We start from the raw sequence: 27478 nt of genomic DNA, 5'->3' as shown, positions 1-27478 counted from the left end.
TCCATTTGCTTTGCCTAAAACTTGATGTCTTTCTGGGTTCCTAGAAAATATGTAGATGATTGAGGATTCCTTTGCTTAGCATCTTCTAGTGATAACTTAAATTGTCTCTAACCGAGACCTTTCAGCTGAGTCCTGAGTTCTTCCCACAGTCTAGGTTGCTTCTTCTGTATCACCTGATCCTGGAATATTGTGTTTGCTTCTGTACCTGGCTTACTGAGCAACAGTGACAAAGTTCACATCCAAAGTGGTGTGGACAGAATGTTAGACCATGGATATTACAATGACAAACAGTTGGAGGCCCTCGAGATGCTCAGTTAAGGGAGAAATCACTTAAGAGTTAAGCATTAGATCCTCCCCTGGGAAGTGTAGGGACAGATATTTTGTGGGGGGTTCCTGTCTACTACATAAACAATTTGAGTAACCCCAAATCTGTGTGCTGGGACCTTTCTGGTGGCCCCAAATCATGATCCTGAGAAAGAAATTCTGCCCAGTCAGTCTGCCCTCCTGAAACCAGATGTGGACACAAGGCCCCAGGTAACCCCATCAGCAGGTCCCTTGGAGTTCCTGGGACATCTGGCCAACCCTACCTGCAGGACACAAAGGTAGAGGGTTAGACAGCACCCTGAAGGGGAGGCACAGGAACTCAGGCCCCATTGAGAGGGCATGCTTGTCCTGGCTGGTCTCAAGCACCAAGGCAACTTAAAAATTTTGAGGCAGTCTCTGTTGATGACCCAGCAGCAGTACTAGGAGTCATAACAGACATCATGAAAAAGAAAGACAAGTCCAGTCAATTGTGCTGTGCAGGGAAGAACCAGACACAGGCCTGGCTATTACAGTTTGAAAGCTTTGTAATAACCAGCACTAGCAAACTGAAGGCTGGGCTGCCAGAGAAAGGGGAAGGTCATGGAAGGATTGTGTATGTTACACAAATGTGTGATGTGAGGCTAAACTAAAAGACTTTTAATTCCCCCTAGTTAAAAAAAAATATTCATAATACTAAAATAATACCAAGTCATTATAGAAAATGAACTAGAAAACATATGGTAACACGAAGAAGAAAAGAAAAACCAAATCATAATCACAACTGTAATTCCTATTAGCATTTTGGAATAATTTCTATGTTTTCCATATGTGAATATTTATAACTTTTTATTATTATTCATAATGCTGCAGGAAGCATCATTGCACATAAATCTGTCTATACATCTGATTATTCATTAGGACAGATCCAAACAACTGGAATTACTGAGTGAGAAAATCTGAAATCATGTTCACAACTAATAAATGCAAATTTGAAACAATAACATGCATGCCCCCAAACCCCCACATCTAGAGGCTTTATTCAGCTGGCAACCTCCTCTAGTGCTCTCTGCTCTAGACTTGGATTGTTTGAATAAAAAAAATATGTTTAACATATTTTCCTACATTACACATAACCACTAATAAGATTTTTTAATCCAAGTAGGTCCTTCTTAAATTTGTTGGCTAGATTCCCTTGTAGCCTATATAAAACTAAACGCCTTAATTTTAGAGATGGAAATTACTATGTTTAGGTTGTGATTACAACAATAAATCCTCACATTTTATTACATGCCAAGCATATACCCAGAGGAATTTTGTTTTTAGAACTTACTTTCATGCATTCAGGGAGGTATTCTACCAGTTCTATGACTGGACATCTATTCGTAGGAGAACAATGATTAAAAACCTTGAAACACTCTCCCCATCTGTAAAAAAATAATAAACACAATTCTTAAACTTCCTGTTGTGTGCAACAACAGAACTACCAGTTGAAATTCAAGATTGCTATCTTTAGGAGAAATTGATTGGTTAGCTGAAATTCAAGATTATTGTGTTTAGGAGAAACTGATTGGTTCCAATGGAATCAATATGTGAACTGAAATCAATCCAATAGAGTCCTTATTCATTCATGGAAATTAGAAATGTGGGCAAATTCAAGGATGGTTGTTATAATCACTGTTCTGACTCTATCTAAATGCCTTTTCAAGAAGGTAGGTTTTGACTTTGATTTCCCCCTGAAGTCATGAAGGTGTATTACTTTCAAATCTGGTCATGCTGTATGGAGACATCCACATTCACAAACATACAACAACAACATAGTACTGGTCACATGACACTTTACCTTTAACCCAGGTATACATCATGTATTGAATTAAACTACAAAGTAACATGTATCAGGGCTTCCCAGGTGGCTCGGTGGTAAAGAATCTGCCTGCCAAGCAGGAGACAGTCGGTCCGATCCCTGTGCCGGGAAGATCCCCTGGAGAAGGGAATGGCAATCCATTCCAGTATTGTTGCCTGGGAAATCACGTCGACAGAGGAGCCTGGTGGGCTACAGTTCACGGGGTTGCAAAAGAGCAGGACGTGACTGTGCAACTAAACAACAACATGTATTAAGTACATTAATAACCACGGGCTCTGGGAGAACATCGCAGATTTGCATCTTTCTTCACTGCCATCTGATTGGACAGATGTTTATGACACCAAGAATGAAAGAAATCTACAACAGGAAGTGAAAAAGAGCCCATTTATCGCCAAGATCCTATCTTTGTAATAGGAGGCTAGTTCTAAAAGCTACCCAGGCAAATTTTCTGTTAACCCTATCAGTAAAGTCCGTCCAGGATATCTGTACCATCAATAGAAAACTCCAGGTTGCACTGATGAGTGCTTCTAAGGAAGAATGGGCCAGAGGACCTGGAGACTTGCCATGCTCCAAAACACAGGCTTGGTCTGCTATGAATATGAGATTGCTCATCTCTGAGTCCACTACCGGGGGACACTGGGCCTTGGTGAGAATCTATCTGTGATGACTCATATATAGAGTAGATTATGTTTGAGACATGGGACAAACTACCCTCCAACTTCATCATTAAAACTCCTTAGAGTACGTTTTGAAAAACACCGACAGCCACGCAAGATCATGGGCTAAAGGAAATTCCATTTCCTGGTACTGGTAGCAACAGGGATTTACCTTGAAGAATATTTTCACCAACATCCAGTTTGGGGGTTTCCACTGGCAGGAGAGCTTCGGGCACGTTCAGGGGAGTCAGGGCAGAGTTAGCCTGACAACGAGCATGGTGCCACAGACTACAGACGCCTGACCCCTGGGGGCCTCACACGAGTGCTGTGAAGTGGGTCTGTGCTCCCGCCACTTAGAAATGGGAACTGGAGACCAGAGAGTTTAAGCAACTCTTCAGGTGTCTGTGGTCACTCAAAGAGTTCATTAAAAACATTAGGGAAACAACTGACATTTTAAAATGTTGACTTTTTGCATCTGTCTCTAAAGCAAGGAAAATAAAGGCAAAAAATAAACAAATAGGACCTAATGAAACTTAAAAGTGTTTGCACAGCCAAGGACATCATCGACAAAAAGACAACCTACTGAATGGAAGAAAATATTTTCAAATGATATGATGCAGCTCATATAATTCAACATCAAAAAAACAACTTGATTTTAAAAAATGGACAGAAAACCTCTATAGACATATTCCCAAAGAAGACAAATAGATAGCCAATGGGCACATGGAAAGATGCTGCTAATCATCAGAGAAATGCAAATTCAAACCATGATGAGATATCACCTCACACCTGTCAGAATGGCTATTGTCAACAAGAACATATATAACAAATGGTGGCGAGGATGTGGAGAAGAGAGAACCCTCATACACTGTTGGTAGGGATGTAAATTGGTACAATCACTATGGGGGTTCCTCAGAAAGCTAAAACTAGAACTACCATATGATGAAGTAAGTCCACTCCTGGGTATATAGGTATACAGGATATATAATCCTAAGGAAAAATAAAAACACTAACTTAAAAAGATACATGTACCACAGTGTTCAAAGTAGCATTATTTACAGTTGCCAAGATATGGAAGCAACCTGTGTCCATCAACAGATGAATGGATAAAGATGTGGTATATATATATATGTTTGTGTGTGTGCATATATATACACAGACAGATAGATAGATACAATGGAATATTACTCAGCTGTAAGAAAGAATGAAATTTTGCCATTTATAACAACACGTATGGACTTGGGAGGGTATTATGGTAAGAGAAATAAGTCAGACAGAAAGACAAATGCTTTATGGTATCGCTTATATGTGGACTAAAAATAAATTAGTGAATATTTAAAAAAAGAGAGACTCGTGGATATAGAGAATAAACCAGTGGTTACCAGGAGGGAGAAGGAAGAGGGGAAGAGCAAAATAAGAGTAGGGGATTGGAGGTACAAATGACTATGTATCAAACAAATAAGCTACAAGGCGATAATGTACAACATGGAATATAGGCAATATTTTAGAAAACTATAAATGGAATATAACCTTTAAAAATTGTGAATCACAAAAAAAAAAAAAATTGTGAATCACTGTGTTATACACCTGGAACTTACATAATATATTGCACATCAACTAAACCTGAATGAAAAAAGGAAAAATAAATAAAAATGGTGATCGACAGCTGAAACTTTTATTCTTTTTCTCTTCCTGCTTCCTCTCGGATTATCCCCAATGCCAGAGGACACTAGACAATTGTGGGCAGGACGGCAGCGTACCTTTTGTTCCTGATGGTCGTGAGGACCACCTCCTTTCTCTTATTTGTGAATTGCAACGTGCAGGAAGGAGGCCTGCTGCTTGTTCAGGACCACATCGGCATCGTAGCTCAGGAGCAGGGAGACGGCTTTGGCATGGCCCTCCCTCGCCGCGAAGTGAAGCGCGGTGTTCTTTCAGAGAAAACAGAACCCAGACAATCCAGTGACAAAGGCTACTCATCCTTTGGCTATTTTACAGCTTTGTTTCACTGTTGAATTGCTTAAGATATTATTAACAAAACTATTTAATAACAAAGAGTTAAAATTTGGGGCTCCCCCAGTGGCTCAGTGGTAAAGAATCTACCTGCCAATGCAGGAGACCTGGGTTTGATGCCTGGTAGGGGAAAAGTCCCATGTGCTGTGGAGCAACTAAGCTCCTGCATCATAACTACCGAGCCTGTGCTCTAGAGCCTGGGAGCCACCACTACGGAAACCAGGCACCCTGGAGCCTGTGCTCCACAACAAGAGAAGCCAGCACAACTAGAAGAAACCTGTGCACCACAACTGCAGAGCAGCCCCCGCCTGCCGCAGCTAGAGGGGAAAAATCCATGCTCTTTCAAAGATCTAGCACAGCCCAAAATAAAATAAATTTTAAAAAAATCGGAGGTTGATAAAAGGTTGCCAGTCTCTAGTTTTGCCACATAAAAGACATTTTAAAAAAAATTTAAAAAAAAAAAAAAAAAAAAAAAAAAAAAAAAAAAAAAAAAAAAAAAAAAAAAAAAAAAAAAAAAAAAAAAAAAAAAAAGCAATGATAGTCCTCTAGGCTCTGTCATTTCGTGAAAGAATGTACATTTCAATACTCATTCTCCAAAAGAGAATGAAGGACATTATAGTGGACTGAAGGAGAGTCTCTCAAAACAAATACGCTTAGTTTTAGGGAAAACTTACCCCTGCCCTCTTCATTTTCCGTGGTCCCCCAGGGAATGGTGAAAATTTTATCATCAATTCACGTGGGCCTGTAACAGGCCTCTACGAGACTCACCAGCTGTGGGTACCCCTTGGGGCTGTCTCCTTATTCTGTTCCCCTTTGACTCTTTCCTCACTAATAGTCTGCATAATAAGGGATAGTTAGGGAGTCTGGGATGGACATGTATACACTGCTATCTTTAAAATGGATAACTAACAAGGACCTACGGAATAGCACAGGGAACTCTGCTCAGTGTTATGTGACAGCCTGGATGGCAGGCGAGTTTGGGAGAGAATGAATACATGGATATATATATGGCTGAGTCCCTTTGCTCTCCAACTGAAGCTATCACAACACTGTTCATCAGCTGTACTCCAATATAAAAAGTTTAAAAAAAGAGAACCCAATATAGGGTAAGAAGGGAAGAGGGTAGCTAAGAAGGTTTCTGGCAATGTTGGAAGGTTCCTCTATGCCAAGATTTGGGGGAGGTATGCGGAACACAGTACATACCCCTTCTTCATCTAGCCGATCTGTGCATTTCAAGTTAGTGTCGAGAATGACCTTCATGGTCTGAGTATACCCGCCCAAGGAAGCATGATGCAAAGCAGTCCAGCCACTGTGGTCACTGTTAAAGAAGAGAAAAGCTGTGCATTTACCTCATAGATGAAAAGGGGAAGGACACCTCCCAGTTGAAAGTGGGTCTGGTGATCAGAGAAAATAAGCCATACCTGAGACATTTGAGTTCTAGCAAGTAATTCTGTGTTGTCGTTGCCGTGTTGCTAAGTTGTGTCAGACTCTTTGCAACCCCATGGACTGGAGCCCACCAGGCTCTTCTGTCCACAAGATTTTTCAGGAAAGAATACTGGAGTGAATTGCCATTTCCTTCTCCAGGGGATCTTCCTGACTCAAGGATCAAACCCACATCTCCCGCATTGGCAGGTGGATTCTTTAGCATCTGAGCCACCTGGGAAGCCCAAATATGTATTACCTGGTTAATTAAACGTGAGTTAATTTCAAGCTTACTTGGGTAAGGGCCTCCCTGGTGGCTCAGATGATAAAGAATCTGCCTGCAATTCAGGAGACCCAGGTTGGATCCCTGGATTGGAAAGATCCTTTGGAGAAGGTAATGGCTACACACTCCAGTATTCTTGCCTGGAGATTTCCATGGACAGTGGAGCCTGGTTGGCTGCAATCCATGGGTAAAAGTTGCAAACTCTCCTTTATAAAATAAATACTAGGGATGTGGTGTATGACATGAATAAATATAATTAAAACTGTTGTCTGTTATAAATGAACATTAACAGAGTAAACCCTAAGAGTTCTGAACACAAAGAAAAATTTTTTTCTTTTTTCTTCTTTTTCCATTTCTTGGTATCTGTATGAGATTAAGGGTGTTCGCTGAACTTACCGTGGTAACCCTTTCATATGTTTTACCTCTTAAGCTTACACAGTGTCAATTATAATGTAAATAAAATTGTAAAAGAAAATAAATAAAGTCTATAAACACATTATCAAATACTTTGGGTGAGTGAAACTAGAGCTAGCATGTCTGTGTCATACATATTTTCTTTAAGGCTGTAATGTACTTATACACACTATTTTCAATATTGCTTTATTCTTTCACTGAATATTGTACCAAAAATTTTTCCATGATGGTGTTATTAATCCTTGTGGTTACCATTCATGGCTAATAATGATGATGATCATTATAATAATAATATCATTATACAAAACATGGATAGAAGATGCTTAGCTTAGTGCCACTTATTTTTTCTAAGAGTTCAGGTCTAAAGAGATCGTTCCTCTCATGCTCTCAAAAATTCTTACTTGATCCTTTAGGGAAATGTCTGTCTTTTCTCTCAGAAATTCAAGATATGAGTACAGTGAACACTTGCCTATTTTTCTTCTCCAGGGGAAGGAAATTAGACATAGAAAAAAATGTGTGAGATACTGACACAATTTAATTTCAGGGCCAGTGAATAACCGTATTAGGTGCAAGAGACACCTCACTATTACAGCTATGACATAGTTATGCAAGAGCTCTTGTCTTCTGGGTTCACCAGGGGTCCCCTTTGCAAGTCTGTTGCCTGGTGTTCATTTGGAAGCAGGAAGGAACTGAGCAGAACATTGATTTCACGGCTGCATCACTGCTGTGCTGGGGTTGGTACTCTGATAAAGAGATGTGTTTTTTAACATCAGCCTAATAAACTCTCTGCTACCGCGCTGGTGCAATTAGAAATTAGCCCATCATACATCTATGACACACTTCTGGGTTTTCCTTTTATTTTTACAAAGATGTCATTTAATGATGCCACTTTTTATTGTACTTAATTATTTTAACTTGGGCTTCCCTGGTGGCTCAGACAGTAAAGAGTTCACCTGCAATGCAAGAGACCTGGGTTCAATCCCTGGGTTGGGACGATCCCCTGCAGGAGGGCATGGCAACCTACTCCAGTACTCTTGCCTGAAGAATCCCCATGGACAGAGGAGCCTGGTGGGCTACAGCCCATGGGGTCACAAGGAGTCAGACATGACTGAGCAACTAAGCACAGCACATTTTAACTTGGTTTTGTTTCATATGTTAGATTTCTTTTGTAGTGAAATTCAGGAAATTTTTATGTCTCATTTTGTAGCTTAAAGGAAGTTCTTCATGTCTATCAGTCATCATATTGAATGAGATGTAGAGTCTTTGATTTGTATAGCATGTGTGTGTGTGTCTGTAAAAACACACTGCCTTGTGTCTGCCAAAACAGCTGATAGCATGATGAAGGTATATAGGAGAAGGGATATCTCAAAAATTCTGGAAACTACACAAAGCCACTTATTCTGTGACTTTGAACAAGGCCTTCAGCTCTATGAACCTCAGTGTTTTCAGTTGGAAATAATACTGACTTCCCTTTCAATATTTGAGAAATCATGTTATGTTTTGAGGATTAAGTGAAATGGGTAAAAGTACTTAGTGAGATTGAAAGTGAGATATCATAATCAAAAATAAATAAGAAAAACAGCCTGACAAGTCTAGCCAGTTACAGAGAAGATGTAAATATTGCAGTCTTATATCCTCACCTGAGAAATAATGCACCCTTTTTCAGAAGCAGCTGAACAACTTTATCATGCCCGTTCTTTGCAGCCAGGTGGAGAGGAGTCATTCCATGCAGGTCACCTTCATTCAAAAGCCTCGTGTCACTTATGTCTTGCAGGAGCCTCTGACAGGTATTGATACGCCCATAACTTGGGAAAAAAAAAAGTTTAATATTTTCAAAGCAAACATTTAACAGAAAGAAGACATGCTCATAAGATGCTTAAAGTGACCCTTACCTGGCTGCAAAATGCAGGGGTGATTTCTTATCTTTGCTTTTGGAATGAATGGACACATTAAAGTTAAGTAGGTTGTTTACAGAGACAGGGACCCCCTGTCGACACGCATAGTGCAGAGGGGTGCACCCATCATTGTCCTCGTCCATCACCAGCTCTTTTATATGTTGCATCTATGGGAAAGATGGATATTCTAAATATAACTCTGTGATGATGCTAACGGAGTGTTTTTCAACCTATTTTGTAGGACAGTATTTTCTAACAAGGACCAATATATACACCTTGAGTAGAAAGTATAAATAACCTTAAGGGTTATATACCAGGGACTTCCCAGGTGATGCTAGGGGTAAAGAACCTGCCTGCCAATGCAGGAGATGCAAGATATGTGAATTCTATCCCTGGGTCAGGAAGATCCCCTGGAGAAGGAAATGGCAACCCACCCCAGTATTCTTGCCTGGGAAACCCCATGGACAGAGAAGTCTGGCAGGCTGCAGTCCATGGGGTCGCAAAGAATTGGACACAACTCAACAACTAAAAACAAGGATACCAGAGTAAGATAAATGCAGATGAAGATGGGTGCTCTGTCTCCCTATAATGCATATTACGTATTAAAGGTGCTGAGAAATCCTAACAATTGGAAATGTATTTAATATTTTAAACCCAGCATTTTCCAAATGTATTTGACCACAAACCAACCTTCTCATCTCTCCCTTCATTCCACCCCCCACGCCCGGCCCAGTAATACTTAACAGCTTAATGTTAATGTGCTCTGTTAGTCAAAATTAGCAAAACTGTTAAATTAGTATCACTTTAAAAAAACGAATAAAATAAAATGAAATGAACATCACTTTATCTTTTTAAATAAAAATCAAATGGCAAATGAGCAGCTTAAATCAATCCATAAACATCTTATATTTTAGATATTCAAATATACTTGACTCTTTAAGACACAGACTATATTTATATTTATTTATATATTTATTTAAAAAGTATGATACACTTCAAATGTGCCTAATAGTCACTCAATAAGTATTAGTTGGTGAATATAAATATAGAGATAATGTTTTCAATTTGTCAATAAACATGTTGAGTAGTTTTTCTTCATTGATTAGGAAGTGCTGCTAATTCATTCATGTACTTGACTTCTCAATTGATACACAATTCATAACAGTCCAAGAGTGAAGGAAAGGCATTCTATCATAGATAAGGATATATGGAAACTCTCCATAACTTAGAAAACAATCTCAATGTAATTTATTTTTATCATTATCATAATCATCACTACTATATTGTAAAATATATATATGTCAAATATGACATCTTTCTTTAAAAATAAAATTTAAATTCCAGATTCAGCCTTCAAAGGAATAAAAATCATAATAAATGAAATCAATTTACTCTCTGTTGAACTCAACTCACTTTATGGAAATCCACACATATGTATTACCTGCAGAAACTCAGGATGCAAATTTTTTAATCCATAAGGCTGTTGAACAGTCAAATGCAAAAAATTACGTCCAAGATTATCTTTTATGTCCACACGGGCACCTAAAAAGCACAATATAAATATAACTCCTACTCATTTATTTAAAGCATAGCCTATGGTGGATTTTCAATGTAAGAAAATAAAAGATTGACTTTAAACTTTGCCAGTGTTTAAGTTAGGGACCTTTATTTAGGTACGAAAACTAAACATGGTTTAAAATGTGTTTATCTTACAGTGTGCATGTGTGTGTACAAAGGGGTAGAGGATGTGTGATTTATTACATTATCTAATATATGAGGTCTCATCTTTTAAAACATGAAATAGAATTATAGAGAGATTAGAGATCAAGAGAGAAGAGGTGAAGGTATCTCTTTTCTTCATTATCAGCCTGGGTTAGTATCTAAAATGGGAACAGTTATAGCATCTAAATCAGGTGGATTGGTTCACTGAGAGGATGCAGATAAAGTGTTTAGTAAAAGGTTATCAGTTATTGTTCTGAAGTTATCTTTTCAAGTATTATGCCCTACTGGGCTGAAAATTATTCTAGATATGGGATGTATGCCATTTGTGTTCATACCACCTGGCCCACAGCCTGGCACACAATAAATGTACACTGAATGTTTAACCAAACCGAATAGAAGTTCTAAAGGCCTGGCTCAGTCCCTTAGTACCTTTAGAGAGGAGCAAATTTACAGTATTCCAGGATGCAGAAGCAGTTGCCAATAGAAGTGGAGACCGTCCTTCAGAATCGGTGATATCAATATCTGCTCCCTAAAATAAAACAAGTTGTTCAACAAAGAGCCTGTGAACAGACAAAACAGCTCACACTACAATCTGTAACTTAATGTTCACTCACTGGGACAGAATGTCCAAAATATAGCTAGCACTCACGCACATGACTGCTTGACATTTCCCTGTAATTCACGTTGTATGAATCATAGAGAAAATCAAGGCCTTATTCTATAACTTCAACAACCGAAGTCCTTCTCACATGTTAATCTTTTGACTGACATCTGGCAGTAGATCTATCTTCCTGCTGAAATTATAAAATGCTGACCTATATCAGTAGTTTAGTTCCCACTGTAAGAAAAGATTATTAAATATCTGTGGTTTAAAAAATCTAAGTTGATTGCATTTGTCATTCTAAAAGCGTTCACAAGAAATCATTCACTTCTATTGCCAAGAGAGTGGATTCTGGGAGCTCTCATCATAAGGAAAAAAATTTTTTTGTAACTTTCATGGTGACAGATGGTAGCTGGACTTGCTGTGGTGGTCACTTTTCATTGTATACAAATATTCAATCATGCTCTACACCTGAAATTCACATAATAGTATGAGTTAATTATAACTCATGAAAAAAAAACTGTTCTCTTTTTAAAAACTCTACTTCATCTGAAACAGATGAACTGAAATAACTGAATTGAAATCATTCAAATCCTAAAGTAAAATTTTAGTCAAATGTTAAAAAATTTTTGCATTTGGGAAATCACATCTCATATGTATATATTTTAAGGGAATAAGTTGGTATTTACCATTACATATTATGGTTATAATATTTGATATGACAAGAAACAAAAACTTTTTAAAAGTTCACGGAAAGAATTCTATCTTTTGCACAGGGTAATAAAAATAGCTTAAACTCCGATTGGGGCTAGGATCCTGTTCTTTTGGGACCCACTGAATATAGACAAGGGCAGCCTGATAGTGATCAGTGAGGTCCTGCCATGCTCTTACAGGTGAAGAGAGGGCTGTATTTGCAGGAAATGTGAATAACAAAATCTGGGCTATAATGAGTCTTCCAGGGATTCTCCTATGTAAATACCACAATTTCAATAGTTGCTATTGACAACAAGCACATGTTAAATACTCCAGGCCAGACTCCATTCATTACTGATATGATAGGGCTTAAATAAATACATCATAGACTCATCTGTAGAAAGGGCTTACATTGAACCCAAAAGCTGCCTGATTGCATTTCTTCAAGTGAGAAAGGTCTTGTGCTTTCACTTGTAACAAACCTTGGACAGTATTTTTAGTTCTTCACATTCTCATTGTTTGAAAGCTGGCACGGAGGCAGCAGGGGTAGAAGATTATAATGGAAGGTGAAGGGGCACATGTGCTTTCTGTCCTGCCTCCACCTGCAAGCCACTTGTACTGAAGAGGGGTTGACAGAGTCAACAAGCCTGACCCTTTCCCAGGACTGGGTCACAGGAGAGCATTCCTTGCCATGAACCTATCAACTCCCCACAAAAAAAATGCATTGATATGGGCATCAAAAGTACGCTCTGGTACTTCTAGCTTCCTGGCAATGAGGTTTGGCCATTATGCATTCATATACAATACACCCTATTTGTGAATGTATCAAGTATTTTTTTTTTCTTCTAGTTTTATTGAGATATAATTGACATATTGTTGTTCAGTCGCCAAGTCATGCCCAACTCTTGGTGACCCCATGGACTGCAACATGCCAGACTACTTGTTCTCCAATATCTCCTGGAGTTTGCTCAAATTCATGTCCATTGAGTCAATGATGCTATCTAACCATTTCATCCTCCACCACCCCCTTCTCCTTTTGTCTTCAATCTTTCCCAGCATTCAGGGTCTTTTCCAATGAGTTGGCCAAAGTACTGGAGCTTCAGCTTTAGCATTAGTTCTTCCAAGGTGGCTCAGACAGTAAAGAATTTGCCTGCAATGCAGGAGGCCCAGGTTTGATCCCTGGGTTGGGAAGATCCCCTGGAAAAGAGAATGGCAACCCACTCCAGTATTGCCTGGAAAATTCCATGGACAGAGGAGACTGGTGGGCTCACGGGGTCACAGAGAGTCAGACATGACTGAGCAACTAACACCTTCACTTTCATAACTGACATACAGCACTGTATAAGTTTAAGGTGTGTGGCATAATAATTGGACTTACAGATATCATGTAGTGATTATCACAGTAAGCTTAGTGTACTCCCTCATCTCAGAGATACAAAATTAAAGACATAGAAAAAATTTTCAAAATGTTTTGCAAATGTATCAATCATCTTTTTGTAAACTCTTTTGCTTGTAGGCAAGAAATCAAAGCGAAAAACAACTATTGTATATTAATGCATATGTGCGGAATACAGAGCAATGGTACAGATGAACCTATCTGCAGGCAGGAATGAAGATGTAGAGAACAGATGTGTGGACACAGGGGTAGGAAAGGGTGGATGAACTGGGAGAATGGGATAGACATATATACTTCCATGTGTAAAACAGCTAGTGGGAAGTTGGTGTATAGCACAGGAACCTCAGCTTGCTGCTCTGTGGGGACCTAGATGGATGGGATGGGGGAGTGGGAGGGAGATCCAAGAGGAGGGGGATGTGTGTATACTCGTAGCTGATTCACTTAATTGTACAGCAGAAACTAACACAATATTGTGAAGCAAGTATACCCCAAATTGAAAAATTTGGCTGAATTTTGCAGATTCATGGTATGTAATTATATGATTTTTTCAAATAAAAAAATAAATCTGTCAAAGAAATAGTTACCACTGAAATTAAGTAGTCAGCGAGTTCATGGTGATCAAATAATGAGGCTCTGCAAAAAGAGAATTAGAAGCATATTAAGGAACTATTGACATAAATATACAACATAAAGCTACTATTCAATATATTCAGAAAGTGAATTTAAAGGATCATTGAATAACATGATAAAAGGCTAGGGAGTTAATAACCTTTCAAAATCTACAATTGGATAGGGTAACTTTTCAAGTAGGAGTAATAGTGAAAGATCAAATACATCACAAGATTTTCTTCCTCATCTTTCTGCAAACCTATTTTCTCCTTGTAAAAAACCATCATGAACATGTTCTGAAGTGAACAGTAAAATCTGTCCTAAGAGTTTAAAATAAAAGGCCAAAATAACTGGCTATCACCACTGTGACCATGAGAAATGGCAACAATTGCATATAAGGTACAGCTAAGATTTACCTGCAGGGTTCACAATGTCCCTTTGTTGGCAAAAGTTAACAAGGCAAAGTTGAAGTTTTAGGAAGCCAAAAAAAAAAAAAAAAACCCAATGGATATAACTGAAGTCACTTGGTATCATCTCACAAGCAGCCATAAGGGTAATGTTAATTAATACAGAAAATACAGATTTTTAATCTATATTAAAGCATCACCATAACAAATGTTAATCCCAATGATTTAAAAGTCTGTTTCCTAATACAAATCTTATTTCTTTGTTCCTACTCAAGACTATCTCCTCTATTCTTAACTTTCTGTGTATGTCTTAGTACCAGCTTGCCAATTTTCATTAAAAATTCACAAGAGGTTGCATTCTAAATGTTATTAGATGTATTGAGCAATTTTAAGAGTCAAATAATGTTAATGTAAGGCCCCGTTTGATTTGTTCTGTATCTTCTCAGTCTAGGGCTCTGGTACTCCAAGTGTGGCCTGCACACCACTGAGATCTTTGCACGACAGCAGCAAAAGAAGCTGTGGACCAAGGAACAAACTTTCCTTTGAAGCTCAAGATGAACTCCAATGTCACTGGCTATGAAAAGGACATTCCAGGATCATAGATCAGCATTAGGTTCATCAGAATTGGACTGAACTAGTCCAAGAAATCTTCAGCCAACTCAAGTTGAAAGTGTCCAGCTAGTCACCAGGCTAAGTATATTTTTTGGTCAGGTAGATGGGTCTGTTATCCTAAAATAACTCCTTCTTGTGTATATTTGTATATTAAAGCTCTACTGTAAATGTACACATTTTAACTACACTCAGATCACTGCTGCTGCTGCTGCTAAGTTGCTTCAGTCGTGTCCGACTCTGTGCGACCCCATAGATGGCAGCCCACCGGGCTCCCCCATCCCTGGGATTCTCTACTGGAGTGGATTCTGAATTGGCTAAACATTGGCATCACAAAGAGTGTTTAAAAATTCCTGAGAGTCATCAGCAATTCTGATGTAATCTTGAGTATGAATTAATGTTGGGATTTTATAAATTACTCACAGGATTCTAACGCGTAGTAGTTTGAAAAATATCTGGTCTAGCAGTTAATCTGTCTACTGAGTTTTTGTTTTATTGCAATATTTGTTTGTTTTTTTTTTCCTGTCTAGGGTTTCCAACTGCATCTTTTTCACATCACCAATCTTTGATTCATAAATGCCAATTTGTTTTCCATAATGCCTTCTCTTAATGCATTTACTTTACAAATTGACCATTCCTTCTTTTAAATTTCTGAAAGTTTTAAATACCTTTATTATGAAATTATTTATAAATTGCCCTGTTATTTCTATTTCTTTGGAAGTAAATTAGCCTTTTGTCGATTAGATTGTCATAATCTTATGAATTTCCTTTATGCTATGAAATTTGAGTTTGCAAACTCATCCTGCATGGAAGTTCCTTGGAGTTCCTTCTGTTCATGCATAGCCATTATGGCTAGTGGTTTTGCTAATGTGTACACTCACGCCTCCATCTCCCCAGTTTAGAACCAGATCTTATATTGGTAGCTAGAGTTTCTTTTTCACTGTGGGATTGTGTATATTTCTTGGTTCAGTTACTTATTGAGACTATCTCAGCTCTTCTTCTGCCATTCCAAGCTTCTAGCTCTGCCTCCATGCGTATTGTGTGTGTGTGTGAGAGAGAGAGAGACAGACAGACAGACAGAGACAGAGAGAGATGGTGAGAGATAGAGACAGAGAGACAGCAAAGCCCCTTCTCAGCCATTTCTTTCACTCACATAGGGATCAGCCAGTTTTTGTCTTCGCAAGGAATTGAACACTCAGTCTACACCGCCTGTTTCCTGTTTTAGCACCTAGTAAGCCTATAATTTCAGATGCTTTTATCTGATGTGTATTTTTGTTAAACTCAACAGAAGTATTTATCTTCTTTGGAGCTTGGCTATCATTCCTTAAAACTAAGCACATATGTGTTTTGAGAACTTTTACATGTAACTGTGGGACTACGTCAAAAGGGAAATCAAGTGGGAAAAGTGGACCACTCATATGTACCTGTTCCATTATCCCCACTGAGAATGAAGATAACACACATGTGAGGACCTGAAACAGGTTAGAAAGGTTTTGAAAAGCCATGTATGTTGACCTCCTGAGCATACAGGAAGTGAATCTTGAGCCTACAGCCACTGGATAAAGAACTGATCCAGAATATTCCACTGGAGAGTTTATCCTATGAAAATCTGTTCAACTTTCTATTTTTGATTCCAGAGGAACATAGAGATTGCAGTTGAACCACAGGATCTTTGTTATCTCTGCTCTTTTCTTTTGAACTATGGATTCTCTGCTACCATAAGTAATAACTTTGTCTTGTCTTCTTAATTAAACACATGAAGACAAAAAATCTGTACTCAGAATGATAGGAAGAAAACTTGCCTGTGAAGCAGTGTCTCGTGATTTCCATCCACCTCATTAACAATATCGCTGCTGCCAGAATAGGAAGATACCATCAGCTTAACGATCTCAGTGGCTCCCTGGGTGGCAGCAAAATGAAGGGCTGTGCACTTCCCTTTCTGTAAAGAGTTTTGATATCAGCATCAATCAATATTCCATCCCAATTTAAGGATCAAACCTAAATTCAGTTGCTTTTTTCTTCCCAGTCCAACAAAATCAAGGAGTATGGAATTTAAGATGGCAAAGAGTAATCAGTTTCACCTATTGAGAAGCCTCAACATAAAAGTCATAGCTAGCAACCTTATTTCCTTGCAAGGTGACAGTTCTTGACAGCTCTGACTGTACTTAGCTTCTATCATCAGTGTCTTTATCTCTACCGTAGCTGTATCTGTGTTTGCAACTGTCTTTGGTAGCTCTCAAAATTCTTTAGATAGATTAAAATTTGAGAGAATCTCTTTTTCTGCTTTTGCATGAATAGCAGGAAGTAACATCTATCCAAATTAACTGTGAAAGAGCCGTAGGGCACTTTGGCAAATAGAACATGAGCAATTCTACAAGAGGAATCTGAACAGTTACCTCTAGCAGGTCCAGCTGTGCACCATTGTCCAGGCACATTTTAATCATGTCCAAGTCCCCACTTTGAACTGCCATGTGGAGAGGGCTGGCTTTCCCACTGTTCACAAAGTTAATGTGAGACAGTCTGCTATACCCATGTTCCTCACCTTTAGGAGAAAATAAAATTCAAAAGAATAAATGCTATAAATATATAAAATATATTTTTTTTAAAAGAAGAAAGGACTTTTAGACTTACCTAAAAGCCCAGGGATAAATTACGTTATTTCTCAATAGCATCCACCAAAATAGGCTTCCTTATAGTACATAATGGAAGAAAGCTTCTACTCACCAAACTTTAATATTATTTCCATGCATTTTTTGGCACCCGAAAATGCTGCCTGGTGAATAGGGAAGCACCCCCATTTATTTGATTTACATGGCTTAGCTCCTTTATTTAACTGGAACAAAAGAAAGAACAAAAAAGAAGTCAAATGACAAAGATAAACCTGTCACAAGGATGGACAAGAATTTATATGCCTCTCCCATAACTTTTTGCTACTCTGTGCCTATGTAAAATTATTCACATAGGAAAGCTTTGTATAGTATGAAATCTGGACAAAAAAGTAATTTTGGAACTAGGCTAACATTCTGAACTAGAGACACTTTAAATTTTCTAATGACAAAGTAACAACATAGATACAAAAATTTCAACTTGATCTTCCACCAAAGTCAACACAGTTTTTAGTGAAATTAAGGAGATTTTAAAAAACATTATCATGATTGCTCCTATACCCTTGCTCATTTCCTTATACAAATAAAGTGATAATATTTCCCAGATCATTTTCCTGTCATTTGTGCAATTAACAAATGATTAGACCAGCACTTGTATTAAATCATGAAAATCAGACATTTTTGCTAATGAATGTTCTCTACTAAAAAGTTGTTAAGATGAACAGAATGGTATATTACCTTCACCTCTGAGTCAACCATTCTCAATCATCATTTTCTATAGAACACTGGATTTCAGTTTTAAGTACCTCTTACCATGAAATGAGAGATTTTGAAAAAGCAAAAAAGTGTGAAGAAGCAAATACATGTATCATCTTGCTTTCTAGGGGCAGCATTGTTTTACATTTTAGAAGACAATATTTTCTGTCTTCTTTGAGTAAGTGATATTTATGTGTATACTATGTGATCACACCATTTTAAAAAGTATTATATTTAGTATTCTTAAATTATATGATTTTATTAAATACATATTCCATTTCAGTTCAGTTCAGCCGCTCAGTCATGTCTGACTCTTTGCAACCCCATGAATCACAGCAAGCCAGGCCTCCCTGTCCATCACCAACTCCCGGAGTTCACTCAGACTCATGTCCATCGAGTCAGTGATGCCATCCAGCCATCTCATCCTCTGTTGTCCCCTTCTCCTCCTGTCCCCAATCCCTCCCAGCATCACAGTCTTTCCCATGAGTCAACTCTTCCCATGAGGTGGCCAAAGTACTGGAGTTTCAGCTTCAGCATCATTCCCTCCAAAGAAATCCCAGGGCTGATCTCCTTCAAAATGGATTCCATTTGGAGGTACATACAATGAATCCCTATTACTGAATTTCAACTTTTTCTCAGTTTTCTCTACTATATATGACACTGGTGTTAATATCAGTGATATCTTTAATTATCTCCTTGAGATGTATTCCAAGAATTGGGATTGATGAGTCAAAATACATATGTGCCAACAGTGAATGAAATTCCCCAACTCATTACATTTTCTAACACTCATTACATTTTCAATCCAGAAGGAATTTTTGTCCTTTCAATTACAGAGATTAAAAAAAATTTCATTGTTTTAATATCTCACTCTTTGATTACTAGAGAAATTAAATAAACTTTATGTGCCCCTTGCCAGTTTTCTGTCTTTTTCTTATAAATCTGTGAAAATACAGATAATTTTATATCCATTTAAAGATAAACAGATCAATATAATCATATGCTTTGTTGGCTCAGGTCAATCAATGGATTATAATCTAATCTAATACTGAACTCTCCATACAGTCCCTAGATAAGGCCAATGTGGTATTACACGGTACTTTTCATTATTTTGATGAATTAATGGCTAGTATTTTTAAGACTGCATCTATGTGAAATTGATCTACATTTTTCTTTGGGGGGAGCTCTCAAGTTTTGGAATTATTATTATGTCTACTTTATAAATAGGAAAACGAGTACCTCAAGGCTGTATTTAACTTTACCCTGCTTATTTAACTTATATGGAGAGTACATCATGAGAAACGCTGGGCTAGAAGAAGCACAAACTGGGAGCAAGACTGCCGGGAGAAATATCAATAACCTGAGATATGCAGATGACACCACTGTTATGGCAGAAAGTGAAGAGGAACTCAAAAGGCTCTTGATGAAAGTGAAAGAGGAGAGTGAAAAAGTTGGCTTAAAGCTCAACATTCAGAAAACGAAGATCATGGCATCTGGTCCCATCACTTCATGGGAAATAGATGGGAAAAAATGGAAACAGTGGCAGACTTTATTTTGGGGGGCTCCAAAATCACTGCGGATGGTGGTGGCAGCCATGAAATTAAAAGACGCTTACTCCTTGGAAGGAAAGTTATGACCAAACTAGATAGCATATTGAAAAGCAGAGATATTACTCTGCCAACAAAGGTCCATCTAGTCAAGGCTATGGTTTTTCCGGTGGTCATGTATGGATGTTAGAGTTGGACTGTGAAAAAGCTGAGTGCTGAAGAATTGATGCTTTTGAACTGTGGTATTGGAGAAGACTCATGAGAGTCCCTTGGACTGCAAGGAGATCCAACCTAAAGGAGATCCTAAGGAGTCCATCCTAAAGGAGATCAGTCTTGAGTGTTCATTGGAAGGACTGATGCTGAAGCTGAAGCTCCAATACTTTGGCCACCTCATGTGAAGAGTTAACTCATTGGAAAAGACCCTGATGCTGGGAGGGATTGGGGGTAGGAGGAGAAGGGGACGACAGAGGATGAGATGGCTGGATGGCATCACTAACTCAGTGGACATGAATCTGAGTGAACTCCGGGAGTTGATGATGGACAGGGAGGCTGGGCATGCTGCGATTCATGGGGTCACAAAGAGTCAGACAAGACTGAGTGACTGAACTGAACTGAACTTTATAAAACTAATCTGCACAATGTCACTCTTTTCTTGTGCTACAGGAAGATTACCTGAAACAAACTTCTTTGCAAGTTTGAAAGAAACTATAAAATCTATAAAAGCCTATATTAGCTGGTTCCAGAGCTTTAACAAAGTATTAGCAATGCTTTTTTCCCTAAACTTTAATAGTTCCTTACAGATATTTAATTTTGTAGTCTATTTTAACACTTTAATTACTTTCAGTTATTTTAACACTTTAATTACTTTCAGTTATTTATCCATTGGGCTTCCCTGGAGGCTCAGATTGTAAAGAAACTGCCTGCAATGCAGGAGACCTAGGTTCAATCCCTGGGTTGGGAAGATCCCCTGGAGTAGAAAATGGTACTCATGCCTGGAGAATCCCATGGACTGGGAAGCCTGGCTGGCTATATATAGTCCATGGGGTTGCAGAGTCGGACACGACTGAGCAACTAAGCACAGCACATGTATCCATTAAAAATAATTTTCAAATTTTCAGGATAGGATTGCATACTGATCTTTTGCCATTTAAAAATTCTCCTTCATATTTAATTAAATCCTTTTGCTATTTCTAATTTTGTTGATTTTTGCTTGAGGTTTTTCCATTGTGGTTGGCTGGTTCTTGGTTTAGTTGCTAAGTTGTGTCTGACTCTTGCGACCCCATGGACTAGCCCACCAGGCTCCTCTGTCCGTGGAATTTCCCAGTATAAGCTGTCATGATTGGACCAAAAGAAGTTAAATCTTTTAAAATTCTTTTTTGGTCCAATCATGAAAGCTTATAAGAATATATATTTTCATTCAAGTATATCTAGTAAATATGTTAAAAGGTACTTGTAATTTGTAATATCCCACAGATAGTCTGAAATTATTTTGTTTCATTTTATTTACTCCCTGGAGGTGGTGGAGAGGGAAAAGCAAGTGCTAAAAATAGAAAATCTGGCCTGAATAATGTACAAGTGCTTGAGGAATATTTTAAAGAAAGCTCTTTGATGAAATTCTAATACCACACTTAGAAGGGGCACTCCGTGGAGCAGGACTCAGCCATGGTGATAGATTCCTGAAGAGCTGGACTGGATCATCCCGAGAAATCTCACTGGAGAGAAGGCTGGCTCTTCGTGTTGGGCTATGGCTGAGGAGCTCAGTCATTATGTCATGCAAGGGTCCCTTTCTGAGAACCCAGGGCAGCTGTTTCTTCTCATCTTGGAAACAGATATGGCTGTTTCTCCTGGCTTTTATTTCAGGGCCCAACAATAATTTTGCAAATAACAATCTTCATCTTTCCTTTGACAATTCAGAAGCTCAGAGTCCCAAGTATGATTCACCTTAATACACATACCGGCCATTATGCTTTGTTTTTTTGTATTCTGGGCTTCCCTGATAGCCCAGCTGGTAGAGAATCTGCCTGCAACGCAGGAGACCCCGGTTCGATTCCTGGGTTGGGAAGTACTCCTGGACAAAGGATAGGCTACTCATTCCAGTATTCTTGGGCTTCCCTGGTGGCTCAGCTGGTAAAGAATCCGCCTGCAATGCGGAAGACCTGGGTTCAGTCCCTGGGTTTGGAAGACCCCCTGGAGAAGGGAAAGGCTACCCACTCCAGTAGTCCATGGGATCACAAAGAGTCAGATATGACTGAATGACTCACATTCACTTTCATTCTAGGTTTGACCACCAGTCTCACATTAATTTTTCTTGTTGATATTTTCTTTTCACTTCAGTCATCTCATGTTCTCTGTAATGTTTTCCTATTTGTCTTCCGGAGGAAACTTCAGACTCATTTAAGATTTAAGGGGTGTGCTCAGTTGCTTCAGTTGTGTCTGACTCTTTGTGACCCCATGAACTACAGTCTACCAGGCTCCCCTGTCCATGGGATTCTCCAGGCAAGAATACTGGAGCGGCTTGTGTTGCCCTCCTCCAGGGGATCTTCCTGACCCAGGGACTGAACCCAAGTGTCCTGAGTTGCAGCCAGATTCTTCACCTGCTGAGCCATCAAGGAAGCCCTAAGGGGTGTGAACATGTACTCAAGCTCATAGAACTGGTTTTTTCTGACACACTTTCTACATTTTATATTTTGCTAAAAGAGAAACTGAAAATAGTTTTATTTATTTATTATTTTTTGGCCACACCACATGGCACATGGGACCTTAGTTCCCTGGTCAGGGATCGAACCTGTGTCCCCTGCATTGGAAACATGGGGTCTTAACCACTGAACCACCTGGGAAGTCCCTGAAAGCTGTTTTAAAGAACAAAAATTCATGTTGTACTAAAGGATAAAGAAAACAGGAAAAAATATAAATAAAATACAAACCAAAAGCTGCATGGCTTCACTGTTATCTGTGAAACATGTGATTATCAGAGCTGTGTTTCCATTTTCTCCTTCCAGATTAACATCGGTACTGCTGTGCTCAATCAAGACCTACATAAAAGAGGGAATAGTCAGTCAAAAGTTAACCTGCAGGTTTTCAAATCGGATATTTGTCTTCCACTGGATGTTAAGCTTTCAGTACCAGGAACCATGTCCTTATTCATCTTTTCCATTACTCTCCCATGGATCTGACATGAAACCTTGTACCTAGTGGGTACTACAAAAATTTCTCATGTAGATGAAATAATGGCAATTTCTATAGCTCATTAATTAAGTCAACATGGAGTCGTAGAATTGAAAATTGACTAAAAATTGTAAATACTAGTTAACATTGCTCACTAAATATTTTTCACTTGTATTAAGTTAGCTATATATGTATATATATATAATTTTTACTGGAGTATAGTAGCTTTATAACATTGTGTTAGTTTCTGCTGTACAGCAAAGTGAATCAGCTGTACACATATATCCCCTGTCCCCTGGCTTTCCTTCCCATTTAGGTCACCACAGAGCAGTAAGTAGAGTTCCCTGTGCTATACAGCAGGCTCTCATTAGTCATCTATTTTATACATAATAGTGTATCAATCCTAATTCCCAGTTTTATCTTACCCTCTTCCCCCACTTGGACTTCCCTAGTAGCTCAGATGGTAAAGCATCTGCCTACAATGTGGGAGACCTGGGTTCAATCCCTGCGTCAGGAAGATCTCCTGGAGAAGGAAATGGCAACCCACTCCAGTATTCTTGCCTGGAAAATGCCATGGACTGAGGAGCCTGGTAGCCTACAGTCCATGGGGTCACAAAGAGTCGGACACAACTGAGCGACTTCACTTTCACTTTTCACTTCCCCTCTTGGAATCCATACCTTTATTCTCTCCATCTGCATCTCTGTTTCTGCTTTGCAAATAGATTTTTCTAGATTTCAGATATGTGATTTTAAAATATGAGATTAACTAATATCTACCAAAAATAACTTGATGGAGCCAAAAAATAAATTGAGAATGTGTGGGTGGTGATAAGGGAGGAATGTAAGAAAGGAGAAAGAGAGAGAGAAGAGAGGGAGGGAAGGGGAAGCAAACATGGGAGGGAACTGTTTCCTTTTCCCATCCTGACATTTGTCTTTGACCCAGATTGCAAGTATTCTGGGAAATGTCCATTAAAACCCCGTTCCTTCCAGGAAAGAAGAGAGTCTCATGTAACAGAGATATAGCTTAATTCAATCGGTTCAAACTTAGTCTGGAACCAGAAACTCCTTCTCCGATGTAAGAAATGAGAATTCCTGCTAAAATGGTTAAGCAGTTTTTCTAATGGAATTTAATTGAAGACCTGTTACCCTTTCATCTGGCTGACTTACAGCTGATTATTGGCTAAGAGTCTATTGATCTTGAACTAGTTTTCTTCTAACAAAATTTTTCTTACATAAATGTCTCCCTCAAAAGAGAAATCTCAAAAAAAAAAAAAAAAAGAGAGAGAGAAATCTCTGAATTAGCCTGCTAAAGGCCTTTTCTTTTGCAGCAAGACTCTGATAAAATTATATCATGTGCTCACACTAAGTTAAGAAAGAATTTATTAAACAAGCTCTTTCCTAAAAACTCTGACTTACAAAAGAAGGCACACAGAGCTCCTAATTAATAGAATGTGTCCTGATGTGCCAGCAGATGAATCAGGCTTACTAATCAGCTCTTCTCATAAAGGAAAATACACTGGAATTTTAGGCCATTAAGAACACACAAGAAGATTATGGATGAAGGAAAATGAGAACACACAGTTCAGTCAACGGACTTGAGGCATCGCCTTCTGTTCTTAACAGTCTGGGTTGATTTACATGTAAAGTAATCTACCCAAGTCTACAAGGAGAGGCTTTTTCTCTCTGCCCTCTTAGAGTCACAGCTCATAGATCTGGAGCATGTTAGGGTGTTTCTTCTCACTGCCACTAGCACAGCCTTTCCTAAAGCTGTGTTAAATTGTAGGTGGCAGGGGGCCCAGAGACAGCAACTAAACTGTGTGTGGGGAGGCGCCGGAAGCGCAGGGGGATGCGGCGGCGGAGACGCGAATCTGGCCGCGTTGGCGGGCCGGGCCGCTGCCTAGTCGCCGCGGCTGCCTCCTGACGTGGCACAGCCGAAGATTTAACGCCGGAGCCGGAGCTGCCCCGCCAGTCGCGGAGCAGGCCCTCACCCCGCTGTCCGGGAGCTTCATCGGACACGCCGGCTAGCGAACCGTCCCCGCAGCCGTCTTTCTTCCTCAGCAGCTGTTTCCTCGCTGAGTTTTCTGGGAGCGTAAAAGGAGACGGCCCGGGGACGCCCCAAACCCCTTTGGCTCCTGCCCATTGCAAGTGCCACTAGCGCCGTGGGCCTCGCCATCCCCTCCCTCTTCTCCCGCCTCTTCGGCAAGAAGCAGACGCGCGTTTTGATGGTTGAATTGGATGCTGCTAGCAAGACGACCATTCTGTATAAACTGAAGTTAGGGGAGATAGTCACCACCATTCCTACCATTGGTTTTAATGTGGAAACAGTAGAATATAAGAACATTTGTTTCAAAGTATGGGATGTTGGTGGTCAAGGCCTCTCTGGAGGCATTACTTTCAAAATACCCAGGGTCTTATTTTTGTGGTAGACAGCAATGATCGTGAAAGAATTCAGGAAGGAGCAGAAGAGCTGCAGAAAATGCTTCAGGAAGATGAGTTGTGAGATGCAGTGTCGCTGCTTTTTGCAAACAAACAGGACTTGCCGAATGCTGTGGCCATTAGTGAAATGACAGATAAATTAGGTCTTCAGTCCCCTCCTAACAGAACATGGTATGTTCAAGCCACTTGTGCTACACAAGGAACTGGTCTGTATGAGGGACTTGACTGGCTGTCAAATGAGCTTTCAAAACGTTAAATGAAGCTGGATATCTAACCAAGGACATGTTTGATAGAATTGGTCTAGGCTTGTTACAACAAAATTAGTTTGCATCTTGGTTATTCAACAGTATCTGGGACTGGTTTGGGCAGAATATTACTGCATTTAAACTTATTTTGTTGCCAAGTATTGTTTACCAAGTACAATGTTGCTATTTAGCAATATGCTTGGTTTTAGAGATTCTCCTTAACTTGGGGGGAAAAAAAAGTGTCCTCTTTTAATTTTACTTCCCTTAAGCCTAAATGATGCCTGGAGGTAGCTAACGTGACACCTTTTAAATAAATCCATTTTGAATTTTTTTTTTTTTGAGCCCACAAGGAATAATGTTTTAAAGTTACCCCCTGCTACTTTAATAATACCTTTATCATTCCTGGGACAGTCTGCTGATTTAAAAAAATGTAGCATTCCATTTGTATTTATTTTCCCCCCTTGCCAAAAAGATTTTTTAATACTGCTTGTACCAGCCAGGGAAATGCTCCAAAACACTATTCAAATCTTGCACTGAGGAACTTCTATTTCTCCCCCCATTTTTATTGACTCCTGGCTTCCATCAGCCAGGCTTCCTTGGTGTGGTTTGGATTTGAAAATTAGTTCTGTGCTAGATGCAAAGAGTGCATATGGAGATGATTTTTAATCCTTAGAGATTGTCTTCCTTTATATTGTATCTCTTTTATGCTGCATGTTGCTTTTGGTATCAGCCTGACTCTTTGCCCAGTATATGATAGTTCTGCTGATGTTTTATTGTTTATTGGTGAACATATCTTCATTAAGAGTTTTTGGAAAACTCATCAAACTCAATGAATACGTTTTCTTCATAACCCATTTGGAATTATTCCTAATAAGATGATAAAAACATTAAAAAAAAAAAAAAACCCAATAAACTGTGTGTCTAGTTCAAGCTCAGTCATGACCAGACAAGTCTGGAGGCTGGCAGGTGAGACCTCCAGAGATCCCTGTGGTGAGAATCCAGGAAGCCTCATGGGAGATCCAACTGTATACTTTGGGGGTTAAGCCAAGAACTAAGACCTGCAGGCTACTGAGAAGCAAGGCCAGCCTCCAACCCCGGTCCAATGTGCCCCAGGAAACACTGTGCACACCAGTGGTATCTGTGTAAGAACTGAGGTCACACAAGGTCACACATGGGTAACAGTTTTTTACTTTACAACCACAAGGCAGCAGCGGAAGGTTTGGGGGAAGGATGGATAATGGAGATTGAAATTGGCAAAAGCTGGTGTTATAAATAGGGCTTCCCTGTGGCTCACAAGGTAAAGAATCTGCCTGCAATGCAGAAGACCCAGGTTCAATCCCTGGGTCAGGAAGATCCTCTGGAGAAGGAAATGACAACCTACTCCAGTGTTCTTGCCTGGAGAATTCCATGGACAGAGGGAACCTGGTGGACTGTAGGTGGTATAAATAAACGGGAGAGGCAGGCCCTGAAGATGCAAGAACACAAAGAGACCCTCCTAAATTCCTTCTCCTTCTTCTCTGGTGAAGCAAAAGGGCTTGAAAACATCTTTTGATGAAGCGATGGTTGGTAAGACTAAGCAAAGGAGAGACAACTAATTTCAGTTCCCTTACAACCCTTTTTTTTTTTTTTTTCTTGTTCTGGTGTCACAAAGGAAAATCTGTTACACCCACCATCTAGTTTGTAAATCAGTTATGGGTTTATTTCTAGACTTTCTTCTATTTCAGTGTGATACCTATCCTTCTGTATTTGTTAGCCTGAAATTTTTATTTCTGTTAACAGTAGATTTCAACTGTTACCTGCCTGTGAGTTCCCAAATCACACTTTCAGAGGTAAGATTAATTA

General features: G+C 39.2%; 1 protein-coding gene and 1 pseudogene across 1 annotated transcript in view; one reads left to right on the top strand and one right to left on the bottom strand.

Moving 5' to 3' along the window:
- Positions 1–27478, bottom strand: part of TRPA1 (transient receptor potential cation channel subfamily A member 1) — a 59392-nt gene that overhangs the window by 15858 nt on the left and 16056 nt on the right. Inside the window, 13 exon segments of the mRNA XM_018058422.1 lie at positions 1634–1727; positions 4581–4624; positions 4626–4748; positions 6034–6148; positions 8590–8754; positions 8842–9011; positions 10286–10386; positions 10996–11095; positions 13841–13889; positions 16684–16820; positions 17278–17423; positions 17606–17714; positions 22715–22822. Coding sequence (XP_017913911.1) covers positions 1634–1727; positions 4581–4624; positions 4626–4748; positions 6034–6148; positions 8590–8754; positions 8842–9011; positions 10286–10386; positions 10996–11095; positions 13841–13889; positions 16684–16820; positions 17278–17423; positions 17606–17714; positions 22715–22822 — 1461 coding nt within the window.
- LOC102184539 lies at positions 24802–25783 on the top strand (annotated as a pseudogene).

Source organism: Capra hircus, chromosome 14 (genome assembly GCF_001704415.2).
Source record: "Capra hircus breed San Clemente chromosome 14, ASM170441v1, whole genome shotgun sequence".
In the NCBI taxonomy this organism is placed as follows: Eukaryota; Metazoa; Chordata; class Mammalia; order Artiodactyla; family Bovidae; genus Capra; species Capra hircus.
Note: the sequence above shows the minus strand (reverse complement) of the source record. Positions and strands in the feature narration are given on the sequence as shown.